General features: G+C 53.8%; 1 protein-coding gene across 1 annotated transcript in view; it reads right to left on the bottom strand.

The window, feature by feature from the left end:
- Nucleotides 1–12,460, bottom strand: part of ANP32A (acidic nuclear phosphoprotein 32 family member A) — a 40,138-nt gene extending 27,678 nt beyond the window's left edge. The window contains exon 1 of the mRNA XM_042988519.1: nt 12,383–12,460. Coding sequence (XP_042844453.1) covers nt 12,383–12,436 — 54 coding nt within the window. The 5' untranslated portion in view covers nt 12,437–12,460. The remainder of the gene's footprint in view (nt 1–12,382) is intronic.
- Nucleotides 12,461–14,548: the final 2,088 nt, after the last annotated feature.

The raw sequence follows: 14,548 nt of genomic DNA, 5'->3' as shown, positions 1-14,548 counted from the left end.
GCTGCCCCCTCCCCAACCCGGTTCAAACACTCCTTCAAGCCTGGGCTGGTTAGAATCCACTAGCCTTCAGGGGCTATCCGCGACCCACACCCGGCACAAACATTTCTTTCGGTCCTGACAACAAGCCGGCGTTATTGTCAGTCACCAGTTTACAGACGAGGTAGCTGAGGCTCAAACCTGCTGGGTGTGCTCTAACAGTGGAGTCAGCGGCTCGGGCCCGGCCCGAGACACCCGACTGCTTGGCCCTGGGGTCCCGTCCTCCTTACATAAAGGTCCCCTGGAGATCAAGGAAGGGCCAAGTGCAGTCTTGCTCAAGAAACCTCACTCGACAGACACTCCAGTAGCAGCCCCGTGAGGTCCAGGTTCACGTGCGAGTGTGATGAGCCGGAACGTAGGCCCGTGAGGGGGCCAGGCCAAGGACCAGAGCCCGGCACCCCGGCGGCGGGGGGATTCTGGACCCCTCTTTCCCCTTCCCTGTTTTCCTTCCTCCATTTTCCTCGTCTTCTACCTCCACTTACTTTACTTCCTCCTACCTGCTGTGGAGTTCTGCACCCTGCCTCAATGTGGCGGTTCCCAACTGTGCCTTAGAGCCCCCTTTAGAGCAGTCTAAAAATACACTGACTGGGCACCACCCTCGGAGACTGATTCTGTAGCTGGGTAGAGCCTGGGAATTTCTTAAAATGCTCCCCTGGTGGTTCTGATACACAGCTGGGGTTGAAATCTGCCTTTCTAGCCACATGCATTCTTTCCCCTGTCCATGCTCTATCTCCCCAACCCCACCACAGAAACCATAATTCCACTGGTCTGCAACCCACTCCCCACCCAGCTCGTGTACCACCCCCCTCCCCCGCCCCCCTTCCCCCAATCCAGAACATAGGAACTGCATTCACTAAATTCAAGCTGCTACCCAGATACTTACGTGGCATTCACAGAACTCCCTGCATCATTCTGGATGCTGGGCACACAGGCCGTGTCAGTGAAAGTGGGCTCCCCTCACCCTCCCTTCACAGCCACGCCATTTGGGCCTGCTGGGGAGGCCAGCAGCTACAGAAAAGTTGGTTACATAATGGGGGATGAGGGCCTCCACGGGATGCATGCCCCTGAAGAAATCTGTAATCCTTTTAAATTTACTATTACAGGTTCTTGCTTCAACCCGCCCCCTACGCGCGCACGCACACACGCACACACAAGCACACACACGCACACGCTCTCTCTCTTCCTCTCTCACCACCACCCCCCCACCCCCGACTTCTGAGGGACGCAGCAGAATCCAGTGACCTGGCCCTTCTGGACACTTCTGACAGCAGAGTCCCAGCACAATGTTGCTCACAGAGACACCACAGGCCTTTCTCGTCCAGACTTCACTCTGGCCCTCCATTCCTGTTCTTCCAGCCCGCAGCAGAACCCTGCCTTTTCCTTATTCCCAGCTGGAGGACAACTAGGGGGGAAAGCCTCCTCACTCCCACTCTGCTAATGGAATCCTCTCACCTCAGACATGTCTGAGCCTCACAAGACATCTGCAGAACAGCCCAGGGGGTTGCCTTCGCCGGACCCTACGGGATGGCCTGAGAGGACTCTGGTGGGTCTGTGCACACAGCCTAAGCAGACAGCACCTACTAACACAGAGCAACGGATGCTTCCTCTGCTGGGGATCTCAGGCAGAGCCCTGCACCTTCCCTGCTTGTCAAAGAAGGGTAAAGAATGCTCTTCACCCCTAACCCATCACACACCAGGGCTGGGAAGTTCTGAGTAAGGAAAGAGTGCTTGGTAAGGTACAGGCATTTCTTGTATGGCATGAACTTTCGTGACCAAATTAAAAATAAAATAAGCCACAGAGTAGAGCGGTAGTCTCCTAACACAATCCACTGACATGCAGGAAGGAACTATTTGGACCTTGAAAAATACTTTTGTGTTTTATCAGTTTTTTGGTGTTCTGCTTTGCTGTGTGTGAATAATCCACTAAACTAAAAGGCAGACAAACTAGGGCTGAGGTTCAGATGTAAAAACCGGAAAAATCGGAGAAGCACAGGGCGCTAAGAAAGTGTGAATCACCCACTCAGAGGAAGAGCTCACACTCACCCAGGGGAGAGCTGGAGGGGAGGGGGTTGGTGGGCAAAAAACCCTACATTGTTTCTGATGCTTTGTTTCAGGGGCTTGTGCTTGGCTTTCCAGAAGGCGATGAAAATGACAAGAACACGCAAGGACCCTGGTTTCTTCATTCACCTTCATTTCTAGAATGCCCACCGTGTGCCGAGTGCGGTGCTGCGCTCCGAGAGCACACAGTGACGTGTACCAAAAGCAGGGCCTTTAAATCATGCGGCTACACGGGGGGACAGAGATGCTAATTAAAACACTCACATTCGGGAATGTATAATTACCAACTGAAGCACTGTGAAGGAAATTTCTGTAAGAGTTTCATAACAAAAGAACCAGACCCAGGGCTGAGGAGGGTGGAGGGTGAGGGAGCTGGTGGAGACAATTAGATGCGAAGTCGGTGATGGTGGCTGTTATGGCCTGGAGTAGATATGCAGGAATAAAGGCGGTGAGTGAGGCCAGCGCCGTGGCAAGGCGGTGAGGGAAACGATGAGGGCAACCAGTGGCCAGTCCCTGCAGAACCTTCTCCTAAGAACACCATGTATTTGAAGCACGGCGACACAATTACATCCGCGTTTCGGCGAGAGCATGCTGGCTCAAGTCTGAAGCGTGGCTCGAGGGGGCTGTTGATGCAGGAACATCAGCTGGCAGGGAGTAGAGGATGGTATTGCGAATAGACAGGACTCGTGACGGATAGAAGGTCGCGGCGCATCCAGGGGAGGACGGAGGTTACAGAGGTCATGGGTTCTTTCTTGGGCATTTGCTTGTGGGGTGATTTGGGGACACTCAGGTGGAGACATCGGGTGGGTCCCGAGCTTAGCCAGGAGTCCAGGGCGGGGACGCACACATCAGTCACAGAGCGAGCACGGTCCTTTCAGCTGTCGGTGCGGGAGGACACCACATGGTGTGGAGGGAATGCAGACCGAGAGGGCCCAAGGCCCGATCGGGCAAAATGCTTCGTGGCCACAGAGAGGAGGGCAAGGGACACTAGAAACGGGAGTGACCAGAGCAGTAGGAGACATACTGGAGAAAGGGAGCGCGGGAGGGAACACGTTTCATGAAGGTCAAGGGTGCAAATGCTGCTGAGGAGTGATGTAGAAGACGACAGTGAAGTCTCTTTAGAGCTGTTTAGGAAGCAAAGCAGACGGAGGAGGGTTGAGGTGTGAGAGAAGTGAGGGAATGGAGAAGGTGGTTCTAGACAACTCAGGAAGTCTGACTGTAAATGGGAAGACAGAGCTAGGCAGCAGCCACGGTGACACAGAATCAAGTGAGGTTTTCTGCTGGCTGGAAGATGGGAGAAACACCACAAGCTTGAAAAGGTCCGAAGGAGAGGAGCGGCTTAGGTGCCCAGGGCGAAACACCGAGGACACCTGAGCTGGGCACAGATTCCGGCTAGGCATTTCTTAGGAAACCAGGCGTCACTTTTCCATGAAGAAGGCGGGGGTGGCCAGCAAGGGGGCAGGCTGGGAGGGCGGTGAGGAACAGTGCCGTCGCCCCGTCCGGGGGAGAGAGAGAGTGGTGACCTTACCCTCTGCACAGACTACCTGGGACCCATGGCTGGAGCTGCACCGTGATGGTTAGTTGTGCAGCTATACTCACATCCAGAAGCCACGCGTTTACTACTGAATTGCTTGCTCGTGGGGAAAAGACTTCTGCCAAGTTAAGAATCTCTAGCTTCTAACCTCTTTTCTCACTGAAACGAACGTTACTTTTTTATATAACATGTGTTGTTAATGTATGGGCTTTTTTTTTGTTTGTTTTTTGTTTTTTTTTAAAGCGAATGCCAACTATGCGGTTCCAGTGGGACAGAGCATAATACCAATGACAGTTCTGGTTTCCTGAGTGCTTACCGTGGGGTAGGTACTATCACATCGTCACGTTACAGAGACAAAAGGAGGGAGGCGCTGTGAGGTGAAGGGGCTTGCCCAAGTGCCATGGCTGGAAGTAGGGGAGACAGGATGCACCCCCCAGGCAGGCTGGGTGGGAGCAGAAGCCAAAGGCACCCTCCTCACCCTCTCTCCTCCACGCTGGAAAACGTGGAAGCCAGGCCCCAGGCAACCTGCACAGTGTGGGGCACCTGAAGGATGGAAGGCACTGGGTGGTGAGCGTGGAGAGAAGGGGGTGGAGGAACAGGCTTGGCTGAGGGCCACTGGCACAACCAGGAACCTTGGAAGGCATCCACTTGGGGGTAGGAATTTAGGATAAGGATTCCTTAATGCCATGAGAAGGTTTGGGGTGGGAAAGAGCTAGAACTAAGGAGAGAGTGTGCAGTTGGAGAACATGGGACCCAGGGACAAGCAGCTTTTTTTTTTTTTTTTTTTAGTTTTATTTATTTTGAGAGAGAGAGAGAGTCCAAGCAGGGGAGGGGGTGGGGGTAAAGAGGAGGATCTGAAGCAGACTCTGTGCTGACAGCAGAGTCCGACGCGGAGCTCGGACTCACTGAGACCATGACCTGAGCCGAAGTCAGACATTAAAGGACTGAGTCACCCAGGCGCCCCTCGAGCTGGCTGAAAAGCTGGAGAAATCACTATTGACCCTCAACGGAGGGAGTTCACAAAGCTACACATGGCATTCCCTCATTCCCCCAAATCAAACCACCAAACATTTGAGTGCGAAGGAAGCTCAATACTCATCTTTTAATGTCTTTCAAACAATAACAAGTGACGCGATCAATTAATGGGTCAAAGCCAGCACACTTTTTTTAATGAACAGAAATGTTTTACATGTAGTAAGGAAGCGTCTTGTCATTTGTTGGTAGAACATATGCACGTATATACCTACCGGGTAGTGGTGCAAAACATATCTGTACTGTTAGGATCAAGAAGTTTGAAAGCCACCAATCCAATTCAATACTCTCATTTTAGAGTGAAGGAGACAGAGAGGCCCCACCAAGAAGCCCAGCAACTTGTCCAAGTTAGTTAATAATAGCAAAACTGAGAACAGCACACAAGTCTTTAATAGCCCTCCGCTAATTTGCTCACCAAACCGGAATCTCCAAACGCAAATATCTCTGGGAAAGACAGCCTTGACTTTAATCCACATTAGGGTAAGTGATAGTGGAGGAGTAAGCTGATCTTTTAGATCTGCTGCCTAGGGCAAGTTCTGGTAGAGAAGATAGATGAGCGTCCCAGGGCAGCCGTGGGGCTAAAACAAAATAAATGCGAGTGGATACATGGGGGTTGCAGGGTGTGGCTCGCTGGGCACAAGACAGGGACTAGTGTGGGAGGGCAAAGATATTTTATCTTGTTTACAGTTTTTGTATGAACAAATATCATCAGGACAACTGGTTCTATGGAAGGAGGCTGTTTCCACGTCCGGGCAGGTGGCCCAGGGCCACGGGTGCTTGGCTCATCTTGTTTCAACAAATTTTATTAAATGACAAGTTCTGAGTAACAGGTGCCTTCGCAATTCTCCATCCCTGCCCAACTCCATCTCTTTAATGAAAACATCACTGTTGGGTATTTATCATGTGTACAATTGTATTTCAATGTAACGTAAGATTCTAAGATTCAAAGTCGGGTCCCTTTTTCTCTGTATTCGTGGGAGGAAAGCGGTGGTGATGCGGAGTGGGTGAATGGGTGGAGCGCACTTCCCCAGGAGCCGAGACAACTAGCTAGGGCAGGGGGTGGGCAGGTCAAAATGGGGTGGGGAGACCCGGCAGTACACATCCGTGAGGGAGTGGCCGCCTCTGGACAGCAGAGTAATGAGCCTCCTTTTCGTCTCAGAACTCAGGCCAAACAACTGGGCCAACCAAGCTCATGTGACCAGGGCTCCTCACCACTCAGCAACAAGCTCTGTGCTCCCCTCCCAGGCGGAGACACCAAGGTAGAGGGGGCAGGCACAGGGGGGAGGAGTTGCCTGATGAGTAGCCGATTCGATATCCATAACGGGTCACTAACAGTCCCCGAGTTTTTTATTTCAACGTGGGATCATTCATTCGGACGGAGGCTCTGGGATGGCCAGCCCCCAAAGCTCAGTTAGGTGCCTGTATTACAAATAAAAAGGATTGTGTAAGTCTAGCGTAAGTCACCTTGAAAGGCTGGTGGTGCAAAAGCGGCCAAGACAGGGACCTGGGTCTGCAGTCCGCTGACCTTAAAGCATACGCCAAAGTTGTGGGGACTGAGATTCCTCCCCTTGGATTTATCTCCTCCTCCCCTCAGCCTGGCCAGTCTTACTCCTGCTCCCTCTGCTCATTAGCTCGGGCACAAGTGGCTAGAGGTAGGAAGAAGGCTCTGAAACTCAAAGCCACTTTGTTGAGGGTGTGTTCCCCAGGAAACATGCATGGGGGAGGGGAGCAGCAGGGCAGGACCAGAGATTTCAGGATTATCTGTGGCTTTCAATGATCTGTGTTCTGAGGGTCTGATGTCAGCCATGGAGGACACAGCTGCTGCACCTTCTGCAGGCCTCAAAGCTCCGAGAAGACATTTGAAATTGAAGAGTAACCACAGAACTACAAGATACACAACACCCTTTTGAAATACGGAGTATGCAAGCTGAAGAATTTTAGTTGGTTACACAGAAGAACTTCTAGATAGAAGGGGCACTCAATTCTGAACTGGTAATGAGGACAATTTCTCTTCTGATGGAGGTTCTTGGATCAAAGCCAATTTCCACTAGGCATCAACTAGTTAAAGGGCACACACAAAAGAACTTGGAAACACTCCTAGAGCACCACCCAAATGAATGGTCTGCCACATGCTTAATAAAAAATTTAAGAATTAAAAACAATAAAATAAAAAAATCCAGATCCCAGCCCTCTCTTCCCCCAACTAAGAAAGGGATCACCAAGCTTTCTCTGTAAAGGGCCAGGTAGTAAACTTTACCTAGAGGCAAAACTAACAATACAACACAGGCACTTTTATAATGACAGAAAACAAATTTCCACAATTCTTTTATTGATGAAACTTAAGATCTGTAATAAATACAACTCGGGGGTCAGGGTAATGATGGTCTAACGAGACAAGTGGAATTCTTTTGGTGGGGGAGGATAACATTTCACATCATTGGAATTCAAAGTTAAGCGTTCCACATCATCAAACTGATTGCAGTATTTCTACGTACAGATTATTCTTAGCTCATGATACCAAAACAGGCAGCTGACCCTGAATTTGACAGCACTTGTGCTAAACCAACATCTAGGGGTGCCAGGAATCTGCATTTTACATGCTCCCTAGGTGATTCTGATGATGGATGGGCCATGTTTGGGACGTGATGGACTAGACAACTCTCAAAGCCCCTAATTTCCAACCAAAGAGGCCTCTGGTTTTACAGTAGGAGAACCCAACTCTGTTGCATACCGGGACCACCCTCACAACATGGAGGATGTCACACAGCTTTGCCTACCCTTAATTAGTCGTTAGGAGAGTTCAGTGAGATGATCCATGAATTGTTACTAGTATACCACATCTTAGGTAAGAGGACATGCCAATTCTCTTCAGTTTTTTGGATGCAGATGGTGACAAATAAAAACAGAAAATGCATTCCATGCAGGATCCCATACAAACCACTGCCTAAGAGTCTTCTCATTACTAAAATGTGTACCCCAACATCTAAAAGGACAGACTTATTTCAGCGTCAACAGATGTGATGTTCTAAACCAAACTCGGAAAGTGTATGGCTTCCCTCCTTAAAATGACAATTCAGAGCCCCCCGGTCCTGACCACCCACCTCAGTATCTTCAAGCAGGAGGCCGTCCAGGGTTCATTTCAATACCTTAAATGACAGGAAACTCAATGTCTCATGAGGTGGCACTATTTTAAAGCCAGAGAAGAAAAAGCTCTCCCCTTAGTGTCTGATCAAAAAAAAAATAAAAAGGTGCTTCAGGAGATGGAACAGAGAGTAAGATGATGAGTATGCAGACTGGCTGTGATAAGCTCTCTATGCCTCAATTTCCCTATGTGTAATATGAGGATAATAACAGTACCTACGCCTCACAGTGCTGCTGTGGGTACTAGATTAATTGATCTGTATAATCCACTTAGAATTGTGCCAGGCACAGCATGGTGCTGTGTAAGCACTCGCTATTATTATTGTTGTCGTGGTGGTTGTTGTTGTCCAGAACTGCAGAGAAGCTCAAAGTTGTGCTCTATTATCTCTCCAAGACCAACACTATCGCATATTGGGCACCTGACGGCCAGAACAAGCCAGTTTTGTCACTTACTCATTAGACCAGCTCACTAGTCCCCTTTCAAAGATGAGGAAATGAAGGTTTAAAGAGGAGGTTAGGTTACCTGCCCAAGATCACAAGGACAGGTTAACTTACCCTACCTCTTTTTGGCCAGAAGAATTCAAACGCAGAGGTCTGTGCAGCTCCAAAACCCACCTTCACTATGGAGCCCCCAGACTCAAAACTACCAGCAGCAGCAGCAATCCAGGAACAAAACATCACTGACCATGACCATCCGGAGCCCCAGCTCAATTTTCTGCCTGTGGATCCTTGGTTGGCTTGCATAAACTGGAGTTAATATCAGGCTACATGAACCCAATTAGGCAGTAGTCTGGAAAACATCATGCGACGTATTCCAAAGGTCAAAGTTAAACCTGGCTTCCTGGGCAGCCTTTGCCAGGCACTGCCATCAAAGCTAGTCTCATGCAGACACCAGAGTTTAACCAGAGAGGTGCTTAACCAGCACTGACATCGGCTTTTAAAAAGTCCCGGAGAGAAGCCAGAGACGTGACGCAGAAAGGCGGTCGGCAGAAAGACATCGCTTACTTTTTAAAAAAGCTAACCTTATTCCCTTCTCTTTTCGGTTTAGGGTTACTACCGTGAACTGCCTTCCCCAGGGCAAAAATAAAAGGGGGAGGGGCAGTGGAAAACTGGGGTGGAGGGGGGCCTCCCCTCGCAGACTGCAGGGCGCTGTAACACCCACCTGAAACACGGGGCGCGACCTACCTTCCCGGAGAGCCCAGCCCCGGAGGGCGTTTCCCCAACACATCGACAACTCGTCCCTCCCGGGTAAGCGGCTGCTGTCCTTGGCTCCAGTCAGGGCCGCTGGAGTCGCGCGCGCCCCCCTCCCGAAAAAGAAACCTCATGTTTAATTTCTCCCCCGACCCTCCTATCAGTTTCTCCGAAAGAGCCAACACCCGGGCGACCAGTACGTCTTTAGGGCCACATTTAACTACGTCTGAAAACGCCAGCAGGAGGAAGGGCGAAACACTGGAAAGAAGAGGGGGTGGGGGAGGTAGGGAGAGCGATGGGGGGTGGGGGGGAGCACTTGCGGGGAGGATCGTCGCCCTCCCTGGGCGACCGCCGCCGCGACGCTCCAGCCAAGCCTCAGGCCGTTGTCTCGGGGAAGAAAACCCCATCGGGGCCCACAGCACGACCGGGGGTCCCCGGAGCCGGCTTCCCCTGCTGCCTCCACGTCCGGGGCCGTCGGGGCGATGGCGCAAGACTCCGCACACCACCCCCACCATTCCCCCCCCCCATACACAGCGACAACAGCCACGGTGACAAAATGGCAGCCCGGCGCCCGGCAGTCGTGCCACAGGCGAGCAGGGCCCCGGCGGCCGCCCCTGCCCCCCAATAACGCGTCGGCGCCCTTCGGGCTCGGCCTCCGGAGGGCCTGGCCTTTGCAAAAATAATAATAATAACACAACACCTCGAGCTCCAAAGCAGCGGGGGAAGCCAGGAGGCCCGCCCGGGGCCGGCCCCGCGCGCCCGCGCCCGGCCCGTGCGCACGAGGCCCGGCCGCCCCGGCGCCAGCCCGCCCGCCCGCCGGCCCGCGCCCCGCGCCGCATGGAGCCCGGCGCCCGCACTCGCAGCCCCGCGCTCGGCGCCGGCCGCGCCATGGGGGAGGGGCGGGGCGGGCCGCGCGAGACCCGGGAAACATGGCTGCTCGTCCTATTTCGGCGTCGCGGCGTGGCCACCAGCCCCCGGATCCGAGTTGGGAGAGGCTCCGAAGGTGGGTATGTGGGGGCCCCCGGGGGGGGGAGCGCGGCGGGGAGGGGCGCAGGGGGCGCTCTCCGAGAGCTATTTGTCTTAAGAACGTTTACAAAAAAATAGTTCCTCCTCCCCCACCCCTTTTGTCCCTCATTAGCAAGCTTTCTCGCTCCCCCTCCTCCCCAAATGTGCAGAAAGTGCCCCCTCCATCCCCACCCGCGCCCCACCCCGCCTCGAGGCAGGGGGCAGGCGAGTGGGCAGGGAGACTCGGAGGCGAGGGGGCGAAGCGTGAGAAATCGCTCCCAGTTCGGCGCGGCGCGCTCCCCTCCCCCAGCACACACTCGGGGAAGTTTAAAGAGCCGGTTCGACCCGCTTTCGATCTCGCTCCCAGTTGGCCGGCCGGGTGGCTGGGGCCGGCCTGGCGAACCGCGCCTCCACACCTACCCGCCACGACCCCGGCCCCCCACTGCGCGCCCTTCCCCCTCCGCACGGGGGGCTTCCGGAAAGTACGCGGGAAGACCGCGGCTCCGGCCCCCTCCCCCATCACCACACCCAGCCCCCAAATCCTCCGGCTCGGGGTCTAACCGGGGATGAAACCGGCCAGAGAAAGGCAAACCGCCGGCAAATTGTTCGCGGAAACTCCTGCCTTCTCGGCGGGCACCCCCTCCCCTCCCTCCGCCACCCCCTCCCCGCCCTGCGCGCCATAAGGCACTGCACGTCTACAGTCCACAGCTGCGTTATGGTGGGGGGGGGGGGCACAAAAAGGATCTTGTTTTCAAAAGTCTCACTCAGGTTTGGGGGAGGAACTAGAGAAAAGAGGAAGCAAGGCCTGCCTTCGCCAGGGATTCGGGTTTTAACGGGCTGAAGGGGCGACAGGTCAGCGCACCGTGCTACCCAAACTTCCAACTCTGTGGAACCCTGGCCACCGAGGCTGGAGGAGGGGTCCTCCGGCCCGCGCTGCCCGGGTCTCGGAAGGGGCCGCGAGAGGAGCCGGCCAGGGTCTCCGCCCCAGAGCCGGGGTCTCCGCTGAGCCGCCAACTCACATAAAACACTGTTTGAAAGCGAGAGGGAGACAGAAATACAAACGAGCGTTCGAGTAACCCACCCTCACCTTCCCCCTCCTTGGGGGTGGGCTTTCGCCCGAGCCTCCCAGTTCCCATCCGTGTAAGTTTCCTCCGGCCGTACTCCCGCCGCTGCCCAATCAATAACGGCGACCAGAAGGCAAACTCCCATCCCGGAGCTGCGTGTTTCCTATGCCCGCATAAATCTGGACCCGGCCAATACCCACCACGGGCACCAGGTCTGGGCAGCTCGCGTCCTGACAAAGTTTCCCGTGCCCATTTATTAACCAGGCGCCGAATGGCTGCCGAGGAGCCCACCCTGGAGAAAGCCTGGCCGGGGGGCGCCAGGGCTCAAAGGCTGGCATCTCAGCGAGGCCGGAAGGAGCAGGGGCGAGGGGGGACCGGGACGTAGCCTTTGGGTAACTTGCAATAGCGATCGCTCGAGGTGGGGAGGCGCGGGGATTATCTGTGCCTTAGCACGTTCGAAAATCCCTCCCCCCTTCCAATTTATCCTCCCTTCGGAAGGAAAGGAAGAAACATCAGCATCTGGCCCGAAGGTGGGGTGGAAAGAGTGAGGGAGAAAGAGGAGGAGAGGAAGGGAGGCAGAGAAAGGGAGGGAGGGAGAGAAAGGGCGCGTTCACGAACACTACAAAGTTACAAATATGGCTCCCCCGTCTCTCGCCTCATCACTGCAAAGAAATGAAGACGCACTTTAAACTCGAGCCATTCCCAACTCCACTGCAGCCCCCTCCCCACGCGCTCTCCCCGGGGGCCTCGGCCCACATTTATCAGAAACTAAACCGGACTCGCGAAGCCCAAAACTTATTGTGTGTGTGCGAGCGAGAGAGAGAGAGAGAGAAAGGGAGGGGGAAGGCGCGGGAGGGGGGCGGAAGGGGGGATTCATTTATAAAATATAAAACCCCCTTTTTTTGTTGTTAAATCCAGGAGGCAGCCCCCCTCCTCCTCTGCCTCGTTAATCTTTCCCCCAGACGGAGTCAAGGGAGCAGCGAGCTCAGAGGGTTATTTTGCCTCATTCTCTCCGACCCAAACGCGTGCGCCCGCTGGCCCCCGGTGGGTGCACACTCGCACGCACACTCTCGCACCCACACTCGCACACGCGGGAGCACACGCACAGGTAGTCACACACCAAGGGCAGCAGCGGCGGCGGCAGCCGGAACATGCTCGGATGGCATTGCAACCCCCCAACCTTGCAATTCATTTGCAGTCCGACCCCGAAACCCACACCTCCCGGGCGCCCCCCCCTCAAAAAAAAGTGCCTCCCCCCAACGCACACACACACACAAAGTAGGAGAATGGACCGACAGAGATATTTTTGGCAAATGCTCACATCAGAGGGCGTCCTGTTCCGCAGCTCTAAATGAATCCGTTTGTCCATTTCCATCTCTCGCGCTCTCTCTCTGCAGAGGCTCCCGCGCCGGCGGAATTCAATCAATAAACCCCGAACCCACGGCCGCGCGTTTTAGGACTTTGAAGGCTCAACCAGCTCCGCTCGGTTCTCGAGCCCCCAGCACCCGCGGCGCACACTAACCTGATCACGGTGGAGGCGGGACCTGCGGGCCGGCGGATGAGCGGCAACAGCTGGAGCCAATCGCCGCCGAGGGTCTCCGGGCAACAGCCAATGGTGGCAGCGGCGGGGGGGGAAGGGACCAATGGGCGGGCTGCGCAGCCGGCCAGGGAGGCTCAGCCATTTGGTTGTGGTGCCGGAGACGGACCCCTTTAGATTTCGGGGCGGCTGAGGAGCGCGGCGGCTGCTTGGTGGCTGAGCTAGGGGGGTGGGCAGAATGGCGGGGGAAGGGAAGGTGACTGCGCCTCGAGAGCCTAGCCGCTCGGCCTCGCCAGCCCGCCGCCGCCGCCTCAGCGTTTGGCCGGGGGCGGGGCCGCAGGTGCGTTACTCGAGGGGGAGGGGCGCGGCCGGAGGGGTCGGGGTCGGGATCCTCGCAGGGCCGAGGGCTTCGCGGGGACGCCCTGGGCCTGCCCGCATCGCTGGAGCGGGTTGGTGAAAGAGGTGGACGTCCGGCGCGAGGTCTCGGGGCCGCGGGCTGCCCCGCGGGCGGGCTGATGAAAGGCCTGGAAAGAGGGGGGAGGGGTCAAGGGTGCAGTGGGAGGAGGGGCTGGTCATTTTCTGGGTCCGGAGGGCCGAGCGGTGGAGCGTGGCTGCTGCCCTCCACCCCCTCCGCGGGTTCCCACCCCCCCGGCTGCGGCTCACAGCCCGCGCGCCCCTTCGCCTCCCGCCTCGTCCTCGTCCAGCCGCGGCCATCGCCGCCCCTCTAATAAACAAGTAAATGAAAGCAAGATGCGTCCACCTTTGGATGACTTTCCTCGCGGTCTTGACCCTCTCTCTACGGAGGGGCATTTCAATTTGCTGTCATGTAAGGTCAGCCTGGAAGGAGCGATCACCAAGAGGCACCCAGGATCTTGTTCAGCCAATAAATGAATGGAGACCATGGATTAAGAGTTGTTGCTGAATATACTGAATATTAAAAAAAAAAAAAAAAAAGTGAAAAGGGAAGGTGCTAATAACTTCTGGTTTTCTGGTCCAAACATAATTTGATGGGCTTTGTAGACCTAGTGAAAGGAAACGGCGCACAGTTTATTCTAATCGTCCACCTGACTCATTTGGTTCAATTTGGGTTGCCAAAGAGGCTCTATTTGGAGCACTTTCTCCAGGTTTTACGGTTTGCTTGCTTTGGGTTTTTTTTGTTTTGTTTTGTTCTGTTTTGTTCTGTTTTGTTCATCACATTAGTTTTTAGACCTTAAAGCCTTCATCCCCACTGGGTTACCTACTTCTTATGGCCAGGCCTTGGACCTTGTCATGTACTAGGTTGGCTGCCTATGGCTGTTAATAAATCATGGGAATTGTTGTCAACAAGGACGGATCCATCGTTACCCTTCCACACAAGTGTTTTTCAGTGCTTCTATTTCTGTGTGTCCACACTTTTCCTTATACACGCCAAGGTGGTTTTTACGTAGGGATACATTGTATTTTATTTTTCAGGCACATGGGTTCAAGGGAGCGATAAAGCAGTATGTATGTTGCAAATTTGAAATATTGTTACATAACACCAATACAGTTTCATTCTTGAGCATATAAAGTTGAGGAGGAAATAGAAAGTGACGGAATGTAAATAAAACGCAGAGAATGCTCACACTGGGGAAGAAACTGTAGTAACTCTGGTACTGTAACCTGATGGATTGTAAACTTAAAATCCTACAGCCAAGCATTTTACTCAGTAAATTTTTCTTTCAGATAAAATAATAAGTGGAATTTGAAAAGTGATAATGTTTACCCCGAGTAGCTGGGAAATCCAAAATAAAAATGGAAAGCCATTGTTTTATTTCATCGGGGTAGTAGCGTATAATGTATTTGACTTGTTGACTTAGCCGACATGTTTGTCTTCCTCAGTTTTTATAATCTCGTTGAACTCAGTTTGTGTAGTTGGAATTTATTTATTTTTAAACTGTATTGGCTTTGTTATAGGACATACAGGGACCC

The sequence above is a fragment of the Panthera tigris genome, chromosome B3 (genome assembly GCF_018350195.1).
Source record: "Panthera tigris isolate Pti1 chromosome B3, P.tigris_Pti1_mat1.1, whole genome shotgun sequence".
Lineage (NCBI taxonomy): Eukaryota > Metazoa > Chordata > Mammalia > Carnivora > Felidae > Panthera > Panthera tigris.
The sequence above is the reverse complement of the archived record's forward strand: the minus strand, read 5'-3'. Positions and strand labels throughout refer to the sequence as shown.